This window comes from Narcine bancroftii, chromosome 9, assembly GCF_036971445.1.
Source record: "Narcine bancroftii isolate sNarBan1 chromosome 9, sNarBan1.hap1, whole genome shotgun sequence".
NCBI classification, from domain to species: Eukaryota; Metazoa; Chordata; class Chondrichthyes; order Torpediniformes; family Narcinidae; genus Narcine; species Narcine bancroftii.
In genome coordinates this window covers 28,739,443-28,762,907 of record NC_091477.1, presented here as the reverse complement: position 1 = coordinate 28,762,907, position 23,465 = coordinate 28,739,443, and the positions used below count along the sequence as shown (strand labels likewise).

Below are 23,465 nucleotides of genomic sequence, written 5' to 3'. Positions count from 1 at the left end.
CACAATGCAGGGCCAGACCTGTGTTTCCAATAACTATGACGGCAATTGTGGCCATGAATTTCTGTTTTTCAGTCTCGAGCAAGTGCATCATTAAAATATTGCAGCACATTGCTCTATTAAGTTTGCAATAAGAAGAGTGAAACACAAAAGTCTGCAAACACTATGATTGTAATTAAAAAAACACAAAAATGCTGGTGGGACTCAACCCCTTGAAGAAGAGCTCAGCCCCGAAACACTGGTTATATATTTTTACCTCCTATGGACCCTGCTAGACCTGCTGAGTTCCTCCAGCATTTTTGTATTTTTAGTTGTCTCCAGAGGAGGCAATTCATCTCATTCTCCCTTGTACAAGAGCAGCAGGAAGCACATTGAGTGTGGATCCTTGAGGACTGCCATCTTGCTGTTGGTTTAGGGAGACTTCAGATGCCCCTGAATTGCTTTGATGGGGGAACCTGTCAAGATTCTTGATGCCAGGGAGTACAAAGTGTTTCCTTCACTAATTTCCATCTGGTTTGTGACAAACCACAAAAGATTGTAATGGTCAATACCTCAAACGGATAAACCAGCCATACAGTTTTTAAAAAGTTAAGGTTTTTTTCAGATTAAAAAGTAAGCAAGGCAACATAAACTAAATTTTCCAGGGAGTTCTGGCACAGATAACTGGGGCAGTTTTAAGTGGATTATCCTGTTAGAAGGAATACAGTACAATCAAAAGGAATTTCTGAAACATTTCTGTAAATACTGTTGGATCTCAGCTGCAGCATTGTGTCTGATTCAGATACCGGAGGGAACATCAAATCCTTGGAGAAGATGCAGATGAATGCTATCCAGGATGAGGGACTTGGTTTATATGGAAAATTTAGAGAATGGTTATTCTCCTTCAGATTAGAAAGAAAGTTATCTGGAGATTCAATTGTGGTTTTCAAGTGTATGAGGGGATTTTATGGATTAAGTAGAGAGAAACAATTCTAGTGACAGACAAGTTAGTATCCAGAGGATAGATTTAAACCACAGATAACACGATTAATTTTATTTTGAAGCTCTACCGTGATCTGGGATGCATCGTCATAAAGGAGGTGGAAAGATGTCAGTGAATCTGCTTTCAAAGGGACAATGGGCAAATTTGAGATATTTGTGGGACTCCAGGAATAGCAGGAAGGGTGATTGATGGAGAAGATAGATGCAGACCTGCAGCAGTCCACCTTGTCCTTTATTTCTAAGCCACCATCCTTGACCAGAGGATGTCTGTCATCTGTGTGCATTTCACTCTATTATACATTATTGGCAATGTATAGATAGCTTGTGGGTCACCTTGAGAAGTTCCAGGGCCAGAAGCTGGGCTTTCAATACCATTATTCCCTCACTGCTACAAGAAGCTACAACCTCTAGGCCTCTATACCCTTCATCCCCCCCCCACCCTCCCTCCCCCCCCAAACCTGGATCCTTGACTTTCTCATCAGAAGACCACAGTCAATATGAATTGTAAACAACTTCTCCTCACTGATTATCAACACAGGCACACGCCAAGGATGTGTGCTTAGCCCACTGCTCTACTCATTATACACTCATGGCTGTGTGGTCAGGCACAATTCAAATGCTACCCACAAGTTTGCCGATGACACCACAATTGTTGGCAGACCACAAACAGCAATGAGGAAGTGTTCAGGAGGGACCTAGATCTGCTCATTGATTGGTGTAATGACAGCAACCTTGTTCTCGACATCAGAAAAATCAAGGAGATGATTGTAGACTTCAGAAGGAAGTTGGGGAACATGACTCAGTCCTCATCGAGGGCTCAGTAGTGGAGAGGGTCAAAAATTTCAAATTTCTGGGTGCCAACATCTTTGAAGAGCTGTCCTGGAGCCTCCAAGTTGATTCAATCACAAAGGCGGCTACACTTGGTGAGGTGTCTGAGGAGATTAGGTATGTAACCAAAAACTTTCCAACTTCTACTGGTGTACCTTGGAGAGCATTCTGGCTGGTTGCATCACTGCCTGGTATGGAGACGCCAACTCTCAGGACAAGAAATAGACTCCAGAGGCTCGTTAACTCAGCATCACAGGCATCAGACTTCACTCCATCAAGGACATCTACATGAGGGTGTGTCTTAAAAAAGCTACCTTTATCCTCAAAGACCCCACCACCCAGGCCATGCCCTCTTCACTCTGCTACCAATGGGGGGAAAAGGTACAGGAGCTAAAGATGAGCACTCAACGGCACAAGGACAGTTTCTTCCTCACTGCCATCAGATTCCTGAATGATCAATGAACCAAAGACACTGCCTTAATTTTTGTGCACTCTTATTTTAATTTTTTTTAAAAATTTATAGTAATGCTGTAAAATGGTTACAATATGAATGTTTGCTCTATGATTCTGCCGCAAAACATCGAATTTCATGACTTATTCATGACGATAAATTCTGATTCTGTCAGCTGCAGCGGCCAGGCCTGGCTGGTTGACAGGCAGTAGAGCAGATGGCAAGCCATCTAATTCACCAAGTAATGCAATTGCAGATGCTACCATTTGTCTACTCTGGCAATGTCTCAAAGTCCCCTGGCAAGGATCTTGCTCAGTTTGGACCAGGCATCAGGGCTTGCCTTGTCCCTCTGGTTCTAAATCACTTATATCTGGTGACTCAATACATGCTGGTCCTACTATTAATCTTCTCCACAAAATAGGGTGTCAGTATCTGAGGAAGGAATTACAATGACGAAGCTGAGTGGAAATGAAAGGCAGCCAGATAGCTGGTGCTCAGAGCTGCTTTCTGGCCAAATGAGACTAGCCAGCTGAAGGGAGAATGACTTGCAACTCAATTTCTAGCCACAAAGTACCCAAAAGTTACTGGCTGTTTTAAATAGTGATTAACAGTAATTCACATAACTGAACCCTGTGGAAATGTGCGAGGACAATAGTAGCACTGTTAATGCTGGCTGATCTGAAATCTTGGTTAAAAGGGTTGTGGTCACACCACAGAGAGACATGCAAAGACTAGTTCTTTCCACAAGTAGTTAGTTCATTACCTCTGACTGGACGTGTGGGTTGCTGTTGAAGAGTGATGAGAGGTGGACGATCGCTGGCTTGCAGAAAACGAGGTTTCGGTTTCACGTCGCCTCGCGTTGTCGGAGACTGGAACATTCTTTGAAATGTACTTTGAGGAGAAAGGAAATAAACATCTCAGAGTCTATCTGTAGGGCTCACAGATATCAAGATTTACATTTCCAAATTTTTACACCGAGTTACTTAACAAAACCATATAACCATGTAATAATTTACAGTATGAAAACCGGTCATATCGGCCCTTCTAGTCTGCACTGATTTACGTGAAACTCCACTAGTTCCACCTACCCACTCCCTGCCCATAACCCTCCAACCCCCTCACATCCATGTTCTCATATCCAATCTCCTCTTAAATGACAGAATTGACCCTGCTGCAACTACCTCTTCCAGAAGATCATTCCACTCAGCCACCACTCTTTGAGTGAAGAAGCATCCTCTTATATTACTCCTAAAGTTTTGCCCCCTAAACCTTAACTTATGACCCCTTGTTCCAATCTCTCCTACCCTCAGGAGAAAGAGCCTACTCTATCTATTCTCTTCTTGCCCCTTTGCCCACTTCTTCTTATTACTTCTCTGCTTTCTCTTCTATCCTCTCACCTGTATTCATCTGTCTCATACTTGTTAGCCTGTGTTCCATCCCTTCCTCTTCCCTCTTTTTTATTGAACAGCTTGGCCCTCTTCCCAATACATTCTAGGGTAAGATTGAGTGTTGAATCAAAGACCTTGAAAGCACTGGTGACACTTGAATTGCTGGAGAGCCAATATTGTGGTGAATGGGCAGCAATCAAAATAGGAAGTTATTTGAACCAATATTAATCTGGCTATTCTAACATTGTCATCTGAATGCTAAATTTTAGCAATCAGATGGATCCAAGTAGGCCTCATTCATGAAAGTATATTTAGAAATGTTTAAAAAAAAATCACATGAAAAATGGGTAACCCTTGAAACAATTACTGTTTCAGTTAATACTTCCAACGCTTCTTCTGATGTTAAATTTTGGCATCAATCACAGGTAAGCTACAATACTTTTCCTAAGTTTTTTTAATGATTATATCTCCAATGCATTAATCAACTAAGGTATATAAATAATTAAATCTTTGGATTCTACAGAAGTTAAACATTGAATTTAATTCAAACTTTCCATTTACAGCTCCGACTTCCTCCCTCTCACCTCTCCTGATGTGGCACTATACCCGGTGGTGTGAATTATCCTCTGAAGGACCAGGCAACACCAGGGGATCTGTGCCATTTTGCACCAATATCATTAAAAGCTTTTTACATGCGCACACTGAAACTGAATGCTAAATCAGATAAACACTAAATAGTTTCTTACAAACACATTTAATTTTCTTAAATCAGTTCATAAGCAGAAGAACATACATCGACCATTTGAATGTCCTCTGGGAGAGGGCCAGGATGGTTTGGCCCATTAGCAAGGTTTCGATTTTGATGATCTACACATAGATTTTGCCTTAAATGGCTGTGCATTTTTTTTCTTTGTTTTCTATGGAAGAACAATAAATGGAATAAGTTATACGGCATGATCGACAAGAGAGTGATATAACTTCAAGTTGCACTAAATTCAACATCAGAATAAAATTCTGACTTTGGATATTTGAAAATGATTGTATTTTGCAATAATGCAGAAACAAATGTTGATTGACAACTGCAAAATGCAGTTAACGCGTAGTTTAAGGACTTACTTTGTTTTGCAATATGCCACAACACACACAATTCCAACTATAAGAAGTGCAACACAAATGCCAGTAATGGTCAAGACTCTCTTTTGATACAATTCCTCAGCTTCTGTTGACAGAAACATAGCATACAAAGGGGTTAAACATCTTATTCAAAATGAACCACAGTCATCACCCAATTTTATTTCTGATACCAGATGCATCTGAAAATTGCTTCTCTGGAGCAATTCTCATCTTAATTACAAATGCAGAATTATATTTGCAAATAAAATAAGGTGTCGTGTACAAAATAGCTAGCAATAAGCTGAAGTAAATTGCCAGCAGAATTGCAATGAATGGCTCCTGAACACACTAAGGACAGACTGCATGTTATCATATTAAAGCAAGAATGTTTAAGATATGCAGTAAACTTAAAATGACACCGTATACAAGTATCACTCTTGAACTTTCAAAGGAGAAAATGTTATTCAGAATCGTATTTACATTTTGTTTAAACTTTCTAATTTTCAAGATTGCACTCAGTTGTCAATTGAAACATGTTTTTGGTGGCCTGACAATTGTAGAAGCTGAAAATTAACATCAAGTTGACTAGTTAATACGTGTGGCAATTTCAGCAATGAAGATATAAAAGAAGTAAAAAGGCAACCGAAGAAAAAAAAAGGAGACAAAAGAGCATCTTAATAGATATCTAGTCAACAGGGTGGGGCAGACAGAGGAGATGAAGAAATGAAGAAGTCAACAGGCGGTCATAAGCATGCTAATCACTGAAGAAGAGAATGGGGACATGGAGGGAAGAAAGATTTAAGCAGACTGTGAAGGGATGCTTCAGACTAAAAGTAAATGGTGTCTGGTCAAGGCGCGGGAATTGGAGTTCTTCTGATTAGTAATTAGAATGTCAGCAGCACTCGTTTTGCTGAAGGTGAGAGAAATGAACAGGCTCTTGTGTGATGTTTTGCTATTACCCTTTTGCACCTAATATATTAGCACACATGAAATGACAGTTTTGAGATTTTTTTTTTCCACATTCAGGATTAAGGTCTAAGCAAAGTACAAGTCTCTCTCAAAATCTGAAAATAATTATGCAATTTTACCTGGGATAGAAATAAATGTTAACAAGATGACATTTGAAACAAGTTTAAGAAACTGTTTAATTTTTCTCTCAATAAGTAAGCTTGATTTATTTGATTTTTTTTTGTCCTTAGCTGGGCCCATTTCTAAGTTTTAAACTGTGTGCCATTAAAGTTGTTTATATTAGCTGCAAATCTCAGCAAAAACACGATGATCTGCAGCCTTGTTTGATTTACTGTGAAATCAGCTTTGTTATGAACCAAGTTTAGAGTTCAAAGAATAGATCTTCCAATCTAAATACTAGCTTCACTTGTTGAGAAGCTAACAGATGACACAAGTTTACACACATCTGGAGCTAACATGAAATTTATAGGTCAAACAATTAAGCAGCAGTTTTATGCTGTCTATTTACAGCAGTTATAAATCTAGCAAGAGTTCTGCCAGGCCCAGCTGCAGCTCATCTTGAGTCAAAAAGAGTGCTGCTATAGAAAAGCTTAGCTTATCTGTAGCTCAAAGTCCTTGTTAGATACTGGATTCCTTTATTTTGATAATGGACAGATTAATACCACTAGCCAGCTGCAGTCAGATCATCCCTTCAAAGCAAAAGAAGTTGCTAGAAATCCAAGGCAGCTTTTTAAATTTGCAGTTTAAAATGAATGGTTTTCCATACCCATAAATTCAAATCCAAGATGCTCTGCCAATGCAGAAAGTTGACAAAAAAGAAAGAAAAAAGGAGAACAGTTTCAGAGAAGAATATTAAAAACATACTAAAAAGTATACATGTGGTTAGCTTGAGCTTTGGTACAGAAACATGGCAGGTGGAACATTTAAATGGTGCTCGGGAAGCGTTTATCTCGGACACAGGGCACTATCACAGGCAAAGGGTGACACATGCAAAACAAGACAGGAATGGGTGGAATGCATTTAATTACAAGTAATTACTCTTTATAATTTTAAGGAACCTATTGTGAAAGATCTCCATTAATTCTTTAAAATGTATTTATCACTTTAGAATTTACAGAAGACTTAATGTAAAGATAAATTTATCAAAGCTATGAAAATACCATTTTCAAATGAACTAATATACATTAAAAAGGGATTGAAGAGTATTGCTTTCAAGTCCATTTAGTTTTGTGCAAATTAATCATGAGTTAAAAAGTGATTATTATTCTTGGCGGCATTGATGTGTTTTTTTTTATATAAGAATTGATCGCTTGTATTTTTATTGGCTTCTCTTGCCTCCCTTTCAGAACGGACCATTGCCTGGTTATTATGGTATTGTGTTAAATCCCAATGGTCTGAAACTACATCCGAATTATTGAACTTTAAAATTGATTGTGGTCAGGTTACTTTGAAAGTATCACTGCTAATATTTTCATTGCTAAGCATGAATATTCACTTTACTGGCTGCCAACAAAGAAAGTAAATTCTCTTCAAATTTGAAATTGTTAGGCTAATGATATTGAACTTGCTTGTCCTGCGTGCCTGACACCAATATTTCAGTTGAGACTGGAGGCTGATCAATGGAGCTGCCTGATCTTTATGATTAAGCTTTTTGATGGTAAAACCTTTGGAGGTGAATAAAAAGAAGCTGAAGGTATCATTGGGTCAGGGAGCACCCATGGATAGAATAGGTGAGTCAACATTTTGTGTCAGTCCCCTTACTGAGATAGTTTATTTGTTCACTCACGATCCTAGCACTTGCAGTTTTTCTGCATCTCAAGTCTCCTGTTGGAGAATCAATTTGATTGTTTAAAGATGCATTTTTAAAAAGATTTTTTCTGAAATCATAAGATGGTAAGTTATGATATGCAAGCCACCAAAGTGGTTTAAGAACATTGTGGGTTTATGTACAAGTTTGTGTGAGAATTTCCTTTAATCATGTTTATCTGCTGTTAACTCAATAGAAGAGTTGTGAAATCTCTGGAGTTTCCAATTCTTAATTATATAATCATTCCACAAATAAATTAACAAAGGAGAGCTAATTTAATGCTCAATATTTGGGGCTTTATTCCCATGTAAATATTTTTTAAATGTCAAGTCAATGTTGAATGCCTAGAATATTCCATGCCCTCAAATGCATTCTCAAAATAATGATAGCTGAGGCACTAAATAAATTAAACAGAGAATTGGGGGGGGGGGGGGGGGTACAAAGGGCCATGAAATGTCCTGACTGAGAAGGATTAGGGGATGTCTTTTGTACATGTGTTTAAAAACATGAGGGTAGCTGGAGAGAAGATAGGATCTCAAGAATAAAGGAGAGAATTTATGTCTGAAACTAGAAATGGGTGAGATACTACGTGAGTAAGAAGAGAGATCTGGTGTGGGGATAGGCTTGTTAGTGTGGTCTGTTCTACATGAGCATTAGTGTTCACAGGCAAAAGAATGCCTTGCAAAGTAAAAGTTGATCACATTGGGAGAAAAAGGGTTGCAAAATGAAAGTAAATGGAAAATTGCATAATTATAACCAAATGTATAGTTTGGAAAAAAATAAGCATTTTTTTCCATTCTGATATACTTGCAACTGAAGCATCCTTAACTCAATGGATATATATAATTTTGGGGAACTCAAATATATATATATATATATATATTTAAACCAATAATAAAATCATACTAGATTCCATAGACATGAGAAAGATGCCCATTCTTATCTGGCAAAATCCCAAATGTAAATTGAGAGCCTCTGTTATGAACAATATATCCATAATTCATAATAGAATCTTCCTTCCTCCAATCAATATGCAGTGATGTTAATACTTGTATTATGAATAGGGGAGTAATTACTTAGTAGCATGACTAATATTTACAGTTTTTGGTATATCTTGACAGAAATTTCCAGTCTTAACTCTATTGTTGAAGTTTTAAGAACCTTTTGTGTTTTTAAAAAATATTGTTAACTGGGCCATATAGTGCATGTTTCATAATACAGCTTTGGTTTGTGTGTATTAATGTGCGCACCCTTGTGCAGATACATGATCGATAGCTCAGTGAAACTGATCCATGTTGATGCAATGAACACTGCATAGGCCATAACCAAAAAACCAGATGAGACCAGGTGGGTCAAACCTTACACCTATGATATCTGAATATGCTGATGGGATTGCTCCATTAAATGATTGCATGTTCCAATTTCTATACGTTGCACATCTAGGACATAAATGTCCAGGAATTAATCACAATTTTGTGAGTGTTTGGGGTGGATATATGAAAAAGGACTAGATGAAAGAAATGAGGTCTGTCAGATGGTACTGGATGATGGGAATTCCAAATGAATTGATTACTATGTCAGTCTGCTCTGATCTGGCAAATTCAGACATCTGACCCATAATACAGGCTGTTGCAACCATGCAGGCAGTTTGAATACATCATCTGAAGGACAACCTTGCATTAAAAGTACAATCATTATTGCAGCAACATGTAAATAACAGTCCTGCATTGACCTGCAAGGTTACTACAGCCATATAGGTAGGGACGAGAGAGTCCTACTGATTACAAATAAAACACTTCAGTAATAGTCCAAAAGCAAAGTCCCGAGAAAATTTAGTGTCCTAAATATTTGCTATGTCAAAATGAACTGATGCTAAATCCCAGAAAAGGCCTGAGGTGAGGATGTCCCTTTCTGACTTAATTGTGCTGGTCAGAATTCAAACACTGAAGTCATCTGGCCAGGGGGAATCCAGAGACTTGGTGACTGTAGCCAAACAGAAGTAGGGCTTAACATGGAGTAATAGAAAGAAAGTCCTATCAAAATAATTGAAGGATATATTTTTATTTCACTGAGATAACCCTGTCAGAAGGTGATGTGTTTGCTTGATGCATTGGACCAATTTTTGGCTGAACCATTTTAGTTAATATTGCCCTTTGTTTAAGCATGACAAACTATGCAGTTTTTCATACTTCCTCAAAGTGGGACAATAGGTAGACTAGGAGTAGTGGAAAGTGTGGTAGTTCACTTTGTTGCAAATCACTATGTATTAGGCCATTACATTTTCTCTGGCTCTGTGAGCAAATGACCAACAAGTCACTTCAAGTATTTATTCCTGTGGCCACTATCTCCTCTGCAGCTTCATTTCCACTTTGGGCCCTCTGAATATTCAGGACTTTTCTTTGACTAGGAACTCAATCAACTTCAGTGAAGTGCCTCTCTCTCCAGTACTTGTCAACATGCATGACAACTTTTAGGAACTGGTTGAATTTGGTGTGCATTCCCTCTTTACAAGTTGTAGGTGTGCAGCGTAGTTTCAGCTGGTGCCTAGGATTCCTAGAATAACTCAGACTCAATGTGCTCCGCAGTTTTTTTCATGCATAAGCTATTTTCCCGACCACAACCTTGAAACTGGTAAATGAGCCATCTTTATGAAGCCTCGCCTACTTGTATCTTCCAAATATTCTGTTATATTTAAATTTTACATTTTTAAAGTTTTAAAATTATAATCTATATATTTACGATGGGAACCGTAGATGTCAACTACTTGGGGTGGAATTATACCATCCACCTGGAGAATGTAGCATAATTAGATTCATGATGCAAGCTCTCTGTGCAAATTTGGATCCACAACTTGAAAGCCACAACTCCTTTAGCTTTGATAGAAACAATTAAATTAAGAACCTTAGTCTATGGGCTAAAAGAGCTATATAAGTGCCAGGTAATTATTGTCCCTGCAATAAACAATAGCAGGAATTTGCTCATGAATTCTCTCAGTTACATTAACTGTAAAGAACTCAAGTTTCATGCATAGATTTCATATAAAGTGACTTTGAACCTATTTGTTTAGGATAATTAGTTTTGTCATCTGTGATGCAGTTGTAAAAAAGCAAAATAAGTGATTACAACGAAGTAAAAACACAATGCTGGATAAACTTAGCAAGTCAAACAGTGTACTTTATATAGTAAAGATACATAACCAATGTCAGGCTTGATCCCTTCTCCAAGGTATATCTAGATGAAGGGTTCAAGCCCAAAACATTGGTTATTTATCTTTATCTTTGCTATACTGTTTGACCAGCTGAGTTTCTCCAGCATTGTTTTTTTTAAACTTCAAACACAGTGTCTGCGGACTTTAATGTTTTACTTTGATTAGGACTTGAAACTGATTGCGGATCACAATTATGTTCCTTGTCAGAAACAAAAAAAGTTTCCAATATAAATCTAGGCTTGTATTTAAAACACAGCATCCAGGGGAAGTTCACTTTGATTATTCTTCCCAAAGAATGGAAACATCAAGGTCATTTTTGAAATGACTCCACTCACTCAGCAGATGGTGGGCAGTTCAAGGCTACTACCAGCCAGATGAAACCAAATGTTTTTGTGTCTGACCTTTATTAGAATAAAAATGTCAAGCTGTCAGTACTATACAGCAGCTGATAGACAGCCTGCTGTTTGAGGGGCACAGGTGTTCTGTGTCCTCTGCCGGAAGATATTTTAATGGATGATTGGCAGCTGATCAAATGGAGAGAAAGAGGAATTTTGTGTAGGCAGAGGAACAGAATTCACTTTGCTCTTGCGGTGCAAGGTTTCAACTACTTGGCTGAGTCTGCCCTTTGAGAGCAGCTTTAGCCAAGTTTGATAAAGGATGCTTGTTTAACTACTAACCATTATAGAGTCCAGATATTATGTACAACAACCTTAGAGTTGCATGTTTCCTTGAAGTGAAATTCTGGCTGATTCCAAAATGACAGGCAATGTGCTCTTCCAAAGTACTGCCCAAGTGACAGAACTGAAAATTACTATTTGGTTTAAAAGTTGAATAATTGCTATATGATGAAAGCTAATGAGTTTGAGGAATGGTTGCAGATTAATCTATTAACATGGCTTTAAGTATGATGAATGCAAACTTAGTATTTGAATGCAGAGTTCAATTTCATCAAGCCAATATTAAGTCATATATAGCAAAATAATATCTAGAGGTTCTTGGCTGCAAATTGATTATTAGAGTAATAAGTGAAGGACCAAAATAATTTCAGGTTTTTAAAATATTTGATGGTAAATTCTTTGCCATAAATTAGAAAAAGGAATACAAAATGTAATGCTTTAAATATAGAATAATTGCCAAGCTTGTTAAATTGCAGGATAATTCCGCAGTTTTAATTACACACTTAGGAATACAGGTATATATTTTCATGGAAGTGAGTGACCTAGGTACATAGTTCCCTGAAAGAGGTGACACAGGTAGACAAGATGGTGAAGAAGGTGTTTGGCATACTTGCCATCATGTCAGGAGTTGGGAAGTCATGTTATAACTATACAAGATTTTGGTACGGCACATTTGGAATATTGGTGCAGTTCTGGTTGCAGTTCATGATGTCATTAAGCTGGAAGGGATAAGAAAAATATTCATGAAGATTTTGCTTTGGCTGGAGGTGAAAGGAGAGATTGGGGAGGCAAAGACTTTATTCCCTGGTGTGCACAGGAGCCTGAGGGGTGACCTTTCTCGAGGGTTATAAAATCATGCATAACATACACAAGTTATTGTCTTTTCCTCGGGGGTAGAGGAGTTTAAAACTAGGGTTTAAAATTAGAGTGGAAAGATTTAAGAGATCTGAGGGGTAGGTTTTTCCGGACAAAGTGGTGGGAAAATGGTAGAAGTGCCAGAGGAAGCTGAAGAGGTGGGTACAATATGACATTTAAAATGTATTTGGACATTTACATGGATAGGTTTAGAGCAGGGGTGGGCAACCTTTTTTTAAAAACTCACATTCCACCTTAAGCAATCCCTAGGCCATGGGTACTCTGTGATTAGTAAAGGATTGCTTAAAGTGGTATGTGGGTGGAAAGAAAAAGTTTGAAAACCACTGTTTTAATCCAACCTAATTGACTTGTTATGTGCACCGTTTCATGACTCCAAAGGAAATGGGCCAATGACAAATTTTTCTCAAGCAAAATATTTCAGTAGAGCCATGGTTCTCAAACTTCCCTTCACACTCATATACCACCTTAAGCAATTCCTTACCAATCACAGAGCACTTATGGCCTAGGGAATACTTAAGATAGAATGTGAGTTTTTGAAATAAGGCTCCCTACCATGGTTGAGAGGGATGTGAACTAAATGCTGCCAGATAGGACTAACTCAGAAAGGCAACTTCGTCGGCATGTTGAGCTGAAAGTCCTTTTTGATGTTGTTTAACCTTGAATTTCAAAGTTCAGATTTACTGTCAGATTAAATACCTGACATCACATACAACCCTGAGATTCTTTTTCCTGTGGGTGAGGCAGAATTACCATTTATTGGAAATGCAAAAACTGTACTCAATTTTATGGATCATCTTAAAAAGAGTTTGACAGGACTGCTCCGGAACTTGTGGAGAAGGAAAATTAATTTGTGACCAGGACACAAATGTTAAATGTTGAAGGTTTTTAGAGATATAAAATCAAGAGTTGTGTAATGTAATTAACAAAAAAAAACAACTGAATTTGTCTCTCAAAATTCATCTGTTCATGTTCTGAACATATTGTGTATGCAAGCTTCAATGATGGAGCAGAACAAGAGTTATTAGATTATTTGGCCTCTAACCTAATAATTGTATTGTCATCTTGAAATGGGGTTAATTGACCGTGGCTGAAATCAAAAGAAAATTCTACTTGTGTGTCTTGCACGCCATCCCAGATCTGTATTCAGAAAATATTTAAAACCCTATGATAAGAATATTTGTTGACTAAATATTTTCAGCACTTGGACCAACTCAGCCAACACCAGTGCTATCAACCTATTGTCTGTAATGAATATTGAAGCTCCCCAACCAAATGTACATATTGAGCCATTATTATTTTTATCACTATTTTAAGATGGCATTTTGCAATGGATAATGAATCACGTCAGGCAGTATGTGGTTATATCCCCATATCTTTTTGTATTTTCATTTACTTTAATATAAAGTGCTTGCGAAATGCATCAGGTGAAGATTCCAGTGTACGTTTGTTTCGGCTACAGTGGTTGTAACTTCACTGCACGTGCGATGAGATACAACAGTCGGAACGATGATGGATTTGGAAGTCTGAATCTGTCCGTTCGTTCTGCTGCTGGAGCCTCAGTCATGATGGAATTTTCCAGCATCATCATATCTTGGATCTGTGCCAGATGAGTCTGGCACATAATCCAACACCCTATTAATTTGGATTGTAAAGGATTCAGAGACAAAGGCAAGTTATTTTCATCCCAATTATTTTGCTTAACTGTCTTGCTTCATTAACTTTTCTGAAATGACTCCTTTGAATGGTGTATTTCACGATAATGGTTTTACAATGCCCTTGTTTGTCTGAAACGTTAAAATTATGAAAATAATTTCTTATGTTCATAGCCAGCTTTGAGCTGGCAGTATGTGCTGGAGGGGAATGGCACTACCAGAAGCCCTTGCTGCTAACTCAGGCAGGATATGAGATCGACACTACCCATCTGGACTGAAGAAGTGTGTCCATGGGCAGTGCGAGATCCCAGGCCAACAAGATAATGTAGATGTACAAAATTTTAATTGCTAAACCAGTTTCTGCCTTAATCTTAGATAATGTATGGAATCTCTATGTGGGCCCGAGACTGAGCCTGATTCTTTAGTTCCTTGATGGGTCTCGGTAATACCAACTGATTTATTTCTGTTTTGTTAAACAGTTACAGAACAGGCTAATGTGTGTGGATTAAGAGAACTGAAATGTCCAAGAAAATGTTTTTGGATAACATGGATGGGCATGCTGTAAAATAATGGCTTTGGTGATGGGAAATATTTGATTGATGGTAATAAATTCACTGAGATGTTGTATGCAGTGCTCATACAAGAAAGTGAAGCAGAAACGCTACCTGGTAGAGGTTATTATAGAAATTCATCTGGGAAATGAGTTGGAAAAGATGTTTTCCATGAACAAGAGATCAGGTAGTTATGGTGGTGTACAAGGTGAGAACAAGTGACTGTGGGCTGACCAGAGTAACATTTGGGGTGAGAGAAAGTAATAGCCATTGTGAAGAGGAACTTGAGGTAACAGAAAGATCAGCAGTGATGAATGAACCAAGGGAATATGATGTAGAAATAATGTTGGTATAAGACTAGTAAAGGAGTTAAAAGAAGGAAGGGTGAAGTTAAAAGACAGCTAGAATAGGTGGTGACCTATGATTCAAAATGACTAGGCATCAAAAGGTGGCTGAAATAAATGTAAAGAGATTCAATGGGGAAAATAGTAAGATGTTTGCATCTATGACTGGAAAAAATGATAACGTCTGGGTTATTTTTAGGAGTCAATAGTATCTTGCAGCATTGGAACAAGCCTCTCAGCCAACCATCGAGCCACCATTCACACTCATCACATTTTATTCTCCCCAAACCTCCATCATTTCCTTGCCACGTCAACACGGTGGGCAAGTTAGAGTGGCCAATTAACAAACCAACCTGCATGTCTTTGGGGTATGGAGAATTGGGGGGGGGGGGGGGGGGGGGGGTAAACACGCAGCACCAAGGAAAATTACACAGAGAGCACTGGGGTTTAGGATTGAACTTGACTCACTGCAGGTGTACTAGCTGTGCCACTGTGTGCCAAACCTGTGGTGAAGGTGTGCCCATGTCTAAATGATGGTTTCTTTTAAACATAGAATTTACAGTTTTAATAATCGTTAGATTAAATTAGCAATTCAATTTTTTAAATTAAAATTATTTGCTTACATTGAAAACCTGTTTTCGTATAGCAAGAATATAAAATTAGATGTAATACTGCAATAGGAACTCACTTCAAGTAACTAAAATAAATGAACAAATACTAAGCTATCATAAATGTTATCATTTATCATATCACCCTATCTTGTTTAAAAGAATCCTGCTTTATTTCAACGTAGCTGCTTTTACAAATACTTTATCTGAACTGCTTTTACAAATACTTTATCTGAACATTCTATCAGCAACTAAATCTTAAATTTTAACACTACTCAGCTTTATAGAATTCAGAGCACTGTTCCTGCAAGAAATTCTTTTGTAATAGAAAACATGGATTTATTTATACCAGAAATTCTAACATCAGCAAAATGAAACTTTAAATGTTGTATAATCAATTATGGCTTTTCTCTCCTTTTTGCCTTGGATGAAATCTCTGTCATATTGAGTGGGCACAGACAATACTTTTGTTTAATTTACTGAATGACAATAGGAAGATCATTTCACAAACCAATTCAGATGTGCATAAAATAAATCTCAAAATTTCCAATTCTGAACTACCAATTTATCAGTATTTTGTTTTTATTGATCATGGAGAGAATGGCAACCTGCCTATTTATCTATTTATTTATTTTTGCGACCATGTTTGGCCCCAACAAGGTTGAAAAGTTGGCTAAAGTGAAAAAAAATGTAAAGGATTTAGCAATGTTTACTTTTTGTTCCAAACACTTTGCTGTGATCATGCAACTGATGAAAATACATGACAGAGAGTTGTCATGTTCTTTCATCACTGATGATGGTTCACAATGTACTCAAACCCTAACTTAAAAGTTTGCCAAACATTTTCAATGAATATAGTACCCAATTTGTAAAGCTGTGCCTCTTCGATGGTATTACTGTTTCTTAAAATTTAATGAGTTTTCATAACAATAGGTGAAATTAGCTATTTTGTACATTGGCAGTGACAATTAACATAGCTTGTACTGATCTTTAATGGCGTTAAGTGTGCAAATTAACGATTGTTCTCCATGAATAATACACAATTATGGTTAACCTGACCTAATCCAGTCAAAGAAAGATGTGTGTAATCTTTCGCCAGATTGACTTCAATTTGAGAATATCATATTTGTTTACATCCCAGAGTAGGAATTTTAAAATACTATTCTTTCATCATTACTGGGTCATATTAAAATGAAAACTTTAGACTTTTTTAGTACTTTGATATCACATTTGATATGTTGAAATTAAAATTTTGACAGTTTGTGTAGTCCTAACATTCCCAATTTCATTGATCTACTCTGAAGAAATACAGGTTCAATCGTTTCGAAAGGCTTTTAAGAATTTTGATACAGGAAGGACAGGTAATAGCATCATCAACAGAGAGCAACAGCAGAAAAGCATGCTATGATTTTGCAATAGCATGCTTCAGTTAAAGAAGAGAAGAAATGGACGTACTGTAGAAACTGGCCATTACGTAGTGTTGGCAGCGATCACCTGTAAATTCATTTGGACACCTGACAAGAAAAACAAAAACCATAGAGAAAGAAACAAGAGAGAAAGGATTTAACATTAGAACAGAGCAATCAAGGACACACATCCCAAAAGCATTGGTGAGACCACTGGATCAATCAACAGCAGAAGTAAAGCTTTCATCAGAAACTAGCTTATTTAACCTCATCATCTTCATATGTTACCTCTGTAAAAATTCGTAACTCCAGTGGTGTCACCAAGGGTACCTAGAAGTAGTACAATACTTCCTTACATAACATACTTAGATCAGGTTTATATGTTCTCAAGGGCTCAGTCTCCAAACATCTTTGTCCGAAGAATCCAGGTTGGCATCTGGGGGAGGAAAAGGGGACAAATCACAAAACAAATGTAGGCAAATGTGAGGCTGAAGTTACAAAATAACTTCATTCCCCCGTGAATCATTCATGTCATAATGAGAATGCAAAGAAACTGCAGATAGCATGTTATCACCGTGTCTGATAGTTCCACTGAAGGCAGGAACTCTTCATTTAGTCTGAGAAAAATTAGAAATCTGATAATAAGTACAAGATTTTTTATTAAAATTAAATAAAGTTAGTGGATGAGTAATTTGGAGTAAATAAACATTTTGGTTAGTGAATCCAGTACAGTTTAAATTTGCACAATATACTTCTGAGGAGTCAGTACATAGGTAAGAAGTCAAAATTATAAAACCTAAAATTAATTTAAACACCTAAGGCAAGTTTACATCAAAGTAATGTTGGTATTAAAAATTATAAATTAATATGAGATTGTCATGCCAATAATTGCTGAAAACATAAATTTGTCTCATAACATTGTGGAAGTAAATTTGAAGTACAATTGTAATATTTTTTATAATGTAATTTACAAGCTAATTAGGCTGCAGGTTTTTTTTCTAATGATGGTCATTTTTATAATAACCAACCAAATGCAATACATTCAAAAGAAACTCACTCCCCATTTAAAACATAGTTGCCTTGCAAAAGAAGTGACAATCTTTAACCATATTTTGAATGAAGTAATTTAGTATATGGCATCTGGGACTGTGCAATACTTTGCTTTTCTGTGTATTCAGGACAATAATCCACAAGGGTGTTATAATTTCATATAGTTTGCAATTCAGTTTTGCACCACTTTTTAATCCATTTATTCCTTGATGGAAAAGGAAATATTAGAAATGCAAAGCTTTGCACCATGATGCAATGAAACCATAATTAAAACTGAGAGATGATGGTGTATATAGAGAAGTGCGTTTAGCTGTCTATCCCTCCAGAAGGTCTCTAGTGATCTAACAGACATATTCACTCCTCTTCCAAGGTTACACAAGTAGCACTAAATCTAAACCTGAATTAACTTTTACACATTAGACTTACTTTTACACCATTTTAAAAATGCACATGGGATTAGTTAATTAACAATTATTCCAAGAAAGAGGGCATAGACTTGGGAATTTACAGACTGACAGCTTAACATTTCAGATCCAATAATATTTAAGAAAATTAATAGGCAAAAGGACCAACAAAAATATGAATCTGTTAATGCCTTTGTTATAGCAATGAGAATGAATTTTTGATGAAGTAACAGAGCTGGTGGGGGTCACGTATTGGTAAAAGGTTTATCAAAGCTGCGTGGAGGAGGATATAAACATAGCTAACCACATTTAATTTCCTGGAGCATGAAGGACAGTGGGAGCAAGGATACAGCACTGGCTAGGGATGGCACAGTTAGCATGGGGGGCAGCAAGGTTAGCACAATGCTGTTACAGCACCAATGATGGGGTTCAAATCCGGCGCTGTCTGTAAAGAGTTTGTACGTTCTCTCCGTGTCGCATGGGTTTCCTCTTGGCACTCTAGTTTCTTCCCACCCTTCTAAATGTACCGTAATTGGATGGCACAGGCTCATGGTCCAAAAGGGCCTGTTGCCATGCTGTATGCTTAAATTTATCATTTAAAGTTTATAAAATTGTGGTATCCAGATTTTTCTTTGGATTGGAAAGTAGTTCATACAGCTATTCCTCCATCATTGTCCTTGATAAATGGTGTTGGGGCAAATTAAAAATTTGACTTTGAACTTGGAAACGGATCATAAAGCGGGAACAGAGAGTCTTGACAGAACAACAGATAAATAAACTGATAGATTTGATAGATGAAATTCAATGCAGATAAGTCTATGTTGATACATTTTGATAGGAAGGAGTACATTAGACAAGGACCAAAACTTTAATGCCTGGATGCAAATCTTCCAAGGTACAAACATAGTTACAGAGCAGTCAATGCAAAAATGGGGAATGATGTTAAGCCTATGTAATCTGGCAGGAAAGCACCATTTTGATAATTATGTTCAATTTTAAGAAAGTTACAAAGTGTTGGAGAAGATGAACAGATCTATTTGGTGGGGTCCATTTATGAGGGATTAGTTTTTTTGGACAGATCAGAGAACGTTTAAACTGACTTATAAAAGAGCTACAGGGAAAATACTTTTTAAGTGGTTAGAAATGGAACAGATTTTCTGATGGTGGATGCAAATTCATTTGAAAATTGGATAAATATTTGAATAAGAGAAAATGCAAGGAAATGTAATGATTTTTCAGTCAGAGTTGTATAGCTTTTGAGATGAGTTGACAGATATTAATTGGTATCTGAAAACCTTTCCTTTGTAAAATGTTACAATGAATGAGGAACAAATAACCTTTTAAGACTATATCCTTCTCTATCTCTCTCCCTCTATATACATATATATATATATATATATATATATATATATAAAACAGAGTTAAATGCGAGTAGATGGAAAGTATAATGGAGTCGTGCCTCTTTTAGCAGATACAGACTTTTACAGAACAATTATAAAAATTGATCCACTCCACATTTTTTAACTGTTAAAAATTTATCTTAAATAATTTATTTTATCATGAAATTTATAAGGGCAGATTCCTCTTGAGCAGAGGTCTCCAAAGTGGTTGATATCAACCCTGGAGGTCAATAAATGCCAGGGGTTTGGCGGGGGTTGGATTAAACTTTTGCGGTCGAAAGGTAGGCCGTATCTACAGAAAATGGCTCCAATGGCAGGGGTGGCCAACAATTCATGAGAACTGGCCTTGGTGACCATCATGTTGTATTTAGCTTGACCTTTTAATAAGTTGAGAGCGAATAGGAGGGTGAATGGAGCAGAGAAGAAGGAGGTGTGTGCTTTTGGTATGTCGGAGGGGGTGTGGCAACATCTCTTTCTCCACCCCTCTCACCCCAGCCAGCACTGCCACCCACCCCACCCAGAGCTACTATGGGGTAGGGGGAATTCCATGCTTGGGGATTAATAAGGGGTCGAAAGCCTTAAAGGTTTAGGGGCCCCTGCTCTAGAGAACTATGTAAAAAAGTTACAGATTGTAACATACCGTAACTTTTAAAACAAGGCATGGTTAAAAATTTCCAAATGCTTCTTTTAATTTGAAAGTTTTGAAAATAAATACTTTTAAAGTGAATTATGATCAGCATTGTTGATTTATCCATAATGTTATCATAAAATGAGTTGGTTATGGGCACAAAATTTATCTGCTACCCCTTTATCTACAGGGCCAGAAGAACATAGTTCCAATAATGTGGAATTATGAGGTATGTAAGATAGTCACATTAAAAGTGATGTAAAGAGAACCAAGGCGGCTAAACCTTTGCAGATGCAGCTGAATCTAGTGGAAATGGAAGAGATCAGAGGTAAAAGCAGCCAGCAGAAGCTGATCCTACCTACTCCTGATGCAGGTGGTCGTGCAGCACATTAAAAAAGTGTTGAATGCAGCCAAAGTGCACATGAACAAATGTGGCAACCTGAAGAAACGTTCTTTGATCACCAGGAAAGGAAATGTGATGCATAAAATGTATGTGAATTAAAGCAAATGGAGCATTGGAAGGAGTATTAAAGGTACTGTAAAGCCAATTAAATTAAAGTAGAATTCATGAAAATTGTAAAAGCAAAAACTGGAAATAATTGATGAGTGCTAGAAAATTTCAGCTGGTCAGGCAGCATCTGTGAAGAGAGAGAGCCAGAACTGGCAGAAATCAATTATGGTTTTTAGACTTCAGGCATGTCACGGCACAATCAAGGAATTTTGCCGCTACGTGGGCAGTCTAAAAAGGAATGGGCTCTGTGATTTATCCTTCAGGACCCTTGCAACATTTTGGAGGAAGCCCGTAGAATAAATTGTACCAGAAAAATATCATTGTAGGTCATTCACTGCACGTCCAACTACTTGCAGTAAAAAAGGCGCCCAGTGTGAACGACCACACAGGCAGTAATTACGTTAATTTTTTTTCAGCGATATTTTTTCCCCATGACATTGCAGACTAAAAGAACGTTAATGTTTCAGTCAATCACCTTTCATCAGCTGCTCCCTGAGCTGCTATATATTTTCAAGATTTTCTGCTTTTATTATGATAAAAGGTTGCTGAGATGACTGGACACGGTTTAATTTGTATCTCTGTTTTCTTCAAAGTTTACATGAAAATATTTACCAATTGAAGATGACCATGAATTGAATTCTTTGTGATGACATAATCATTTGCTCTTAATAAGAAACCTTTGACCTTTAGTGTGATTTATTAAATCATGGTATTACTGAATGTGATGTGTCCCTTTATCTCACCAATTTACCAAGTTCCCAACCTCAGCCTTGATGTCTAGAAGATGTCAAGCTGAAGTTTGGCAATTCACCAGAGGGATTTAGAGAATGGACCAATTATATCTTGTTAAAAAATTATGCTATTGGATGACGTAGAAGAAAATGGTATAACCTGGAAATAATTGACCACTCACCTTTCCAGACCTTCAATTTGTTCAGAAGCTTCTAGGACAAAATATTTACTATTTGGCAAAATAATAACTTTCTCCAAGAGGATTACTGTGCATTTAACCCACTCCTTCTTTGATGTAACTTTAAAACAAAGTTCATATAAATTACTTTTCTGATGTTAATGTTTAAATTATGAAGTGCATCTTGGCACCTCACAGTTCGGCGGGGCAGCAACCTCCTTTGAAGAAGACCGCAGAGCCTACCTCACTGACAAAAGACAAAGGAGGAAAAACCCAACACCCAACCCCAACCAACCAATTTTCCCTTGCAACCACTGCAACCGTGCCTGCCTGTCCCGCATCGGACTTGTCAGTCACCAACGAGCCTGCAGCAGACGTGGACCTACCCCTCCATAAATCTTCATCCGCGAAGCCAAACCAAAGAAAATGAAGGGATAATAATTGAATCTATATGTGTGATATTTGATGAATAGTCCAAGAGAAACTACAATTATTAGGATAGGCCCTGATTTTTTAAAAATTATTGAAAAGTGTGCAACTTATTTAAATAAGTGAACCTAGTATGGAATGAAGAGAAAAGTGATAAGACTGATCTGCTCATAGGCCCATAGCTGCAAGCAACTTTTAGACAGAAAAGTTGACTCACGGGAGAGCTCAATGAGAGAAATGGTTGATCTCACTGTACAAGCTTTCATATGACATCATACTGGCATCTCTAGCAGGACAATACCCCAACAGTTGTTAACATTTTCAAAACAGAAGATCAAGAAGGAAACAAGTGGAGAAGAAATAAAATATTGAGAGAATTAAGCAATGTTAATTGTAGCCTCAGAATGAATTAATTATTGAAACAAACTTTTAGTTAGTTCCTTTACAAAGTTGTTTACATCTTGAGGGATGAGACAGTTTTACCTAATACACCAGGGTTCAACAGTCTAACAAACCAGATTCTCATATTGACTTTTGACTGGATTTAATGTCATAACCTGATTGTTTATTAGATCATTCTGTGATTAATGGCTGGAGAAGCTAAAGTAGCATCTTGTAATTCAGTGACCTGGTCCTTTTTTAAACTCTAATCTTTGAGGCCAGAATAGACAAAAGCTAAAACAATTGAAAGTGTCACAAACATTTGTTCATCAGTCATGTTATTGATGAGAATTTATCTCTGTGAAGCAGACAGTTCTATTGCTCATCTTTACAAGATTTGGCATGAAGTTTAACTGAAAGCTTTATTCCATTTGACAGTGCATGTCTTCCCAGTCCGGTGCTTCAGATGGATTAATTGAACAGTCTAATTCATCAATCGAACTGACTGGCTAGACAGAACAAATTGGATTGCTATTTACATTGAGGAAACCGAAGAGAACATACGGCATTTAATATATCGGATTGGTCCATGTTCACCGACATTTACTTATCTTTTGAAATTGGTTAATTACTAAAAGTTATTTTAAGTCACAGATCTTTGTATAGTACCACGTGTCCAGTCGCTCTTAGCAGTTCAGTAATGTGAAAGCAACATACAGAGAGATGTCATGGTGTGCATAGTTTATACTTGTTCTGTCATTATCCCCAGATCAGTCTCGTAGCAATATCCTTTGAAATACACATGTTATTTTTGCAGCACAGAGAACACTTTATCCCTACTAACTCCCATCTTGGTATTTAGTGCTTCGAACTAAGAAACACAAATTCTGATACTC

At 37.2% G+C, this 23,465-nt stretch overlaps 2 protein-coding genes across 12 annotated transcripts in view; one reads left to right on the top strand and one right to left on the bottom strand.

Moving 5' to 3' along the window:
• The window catches only part of LOC138743366 (pro-neuregulin-2, membrane-bound isoform-like), a 254,101-nt gene that overhangs the window by 7,925 nt on the left and 222,711 nt on the right, over window positions 1-23,465 (bottom strand). For 2 of the 3 annotated variants that reach the window (XM_069898622.1, XM_069898620.1), the window contains 4 exons: window positions 17,222-17,292; window positions 4,762-4,864; window positions 4,439-4,562; window positions 3,021-3,148 (listed from right to left, as the gene is read on the bottom strand). In XM_069898622.1, coding sequence (XP_069754723.1) covers window positions 3,021-3,148; window positions 4,439-4,562; window positions 4,762-4,864; window positions 17,222-17,292 — 426 coding nt within the window. Of the gene's footprint in view, window positions 1-3,020; window positions 3,149-4,438; window positions 4,563-4,761; window positions 4,865-16,905; window positions 16,965-17,221; window positions 17,293-23,465 lie in introns of all 3 variants that reach the window. The other variant, XM_069898621.1, reaches the window with a different exon arrangement.
• Window positions 1-23,465, top strand: part of LOC138743365 (PH and SEC7 domain-containing protein 2-like) — a 274,779-nt gene that overhangs the window by 217,971 nt on the left and 33,343 nt on the right. For 8 of the 9 annotated variants that reach the window (XM_069898611.1, XM_069898607.1, XM_069898609.1 and 5 more), the window contains one exon: window positions 20,529-20,871. The gene's annotated coding sequence lies outside the window, so the exon portion shown is untranslated. Of the gene's footprint in view, window positions 1-20,528; window positions 20,872-23,007; window positions 23,301-23,465 lie in introns of all 9 variants that reach the window. The other variant, XM_069898606.1, reaches the window with a different exon arrangement.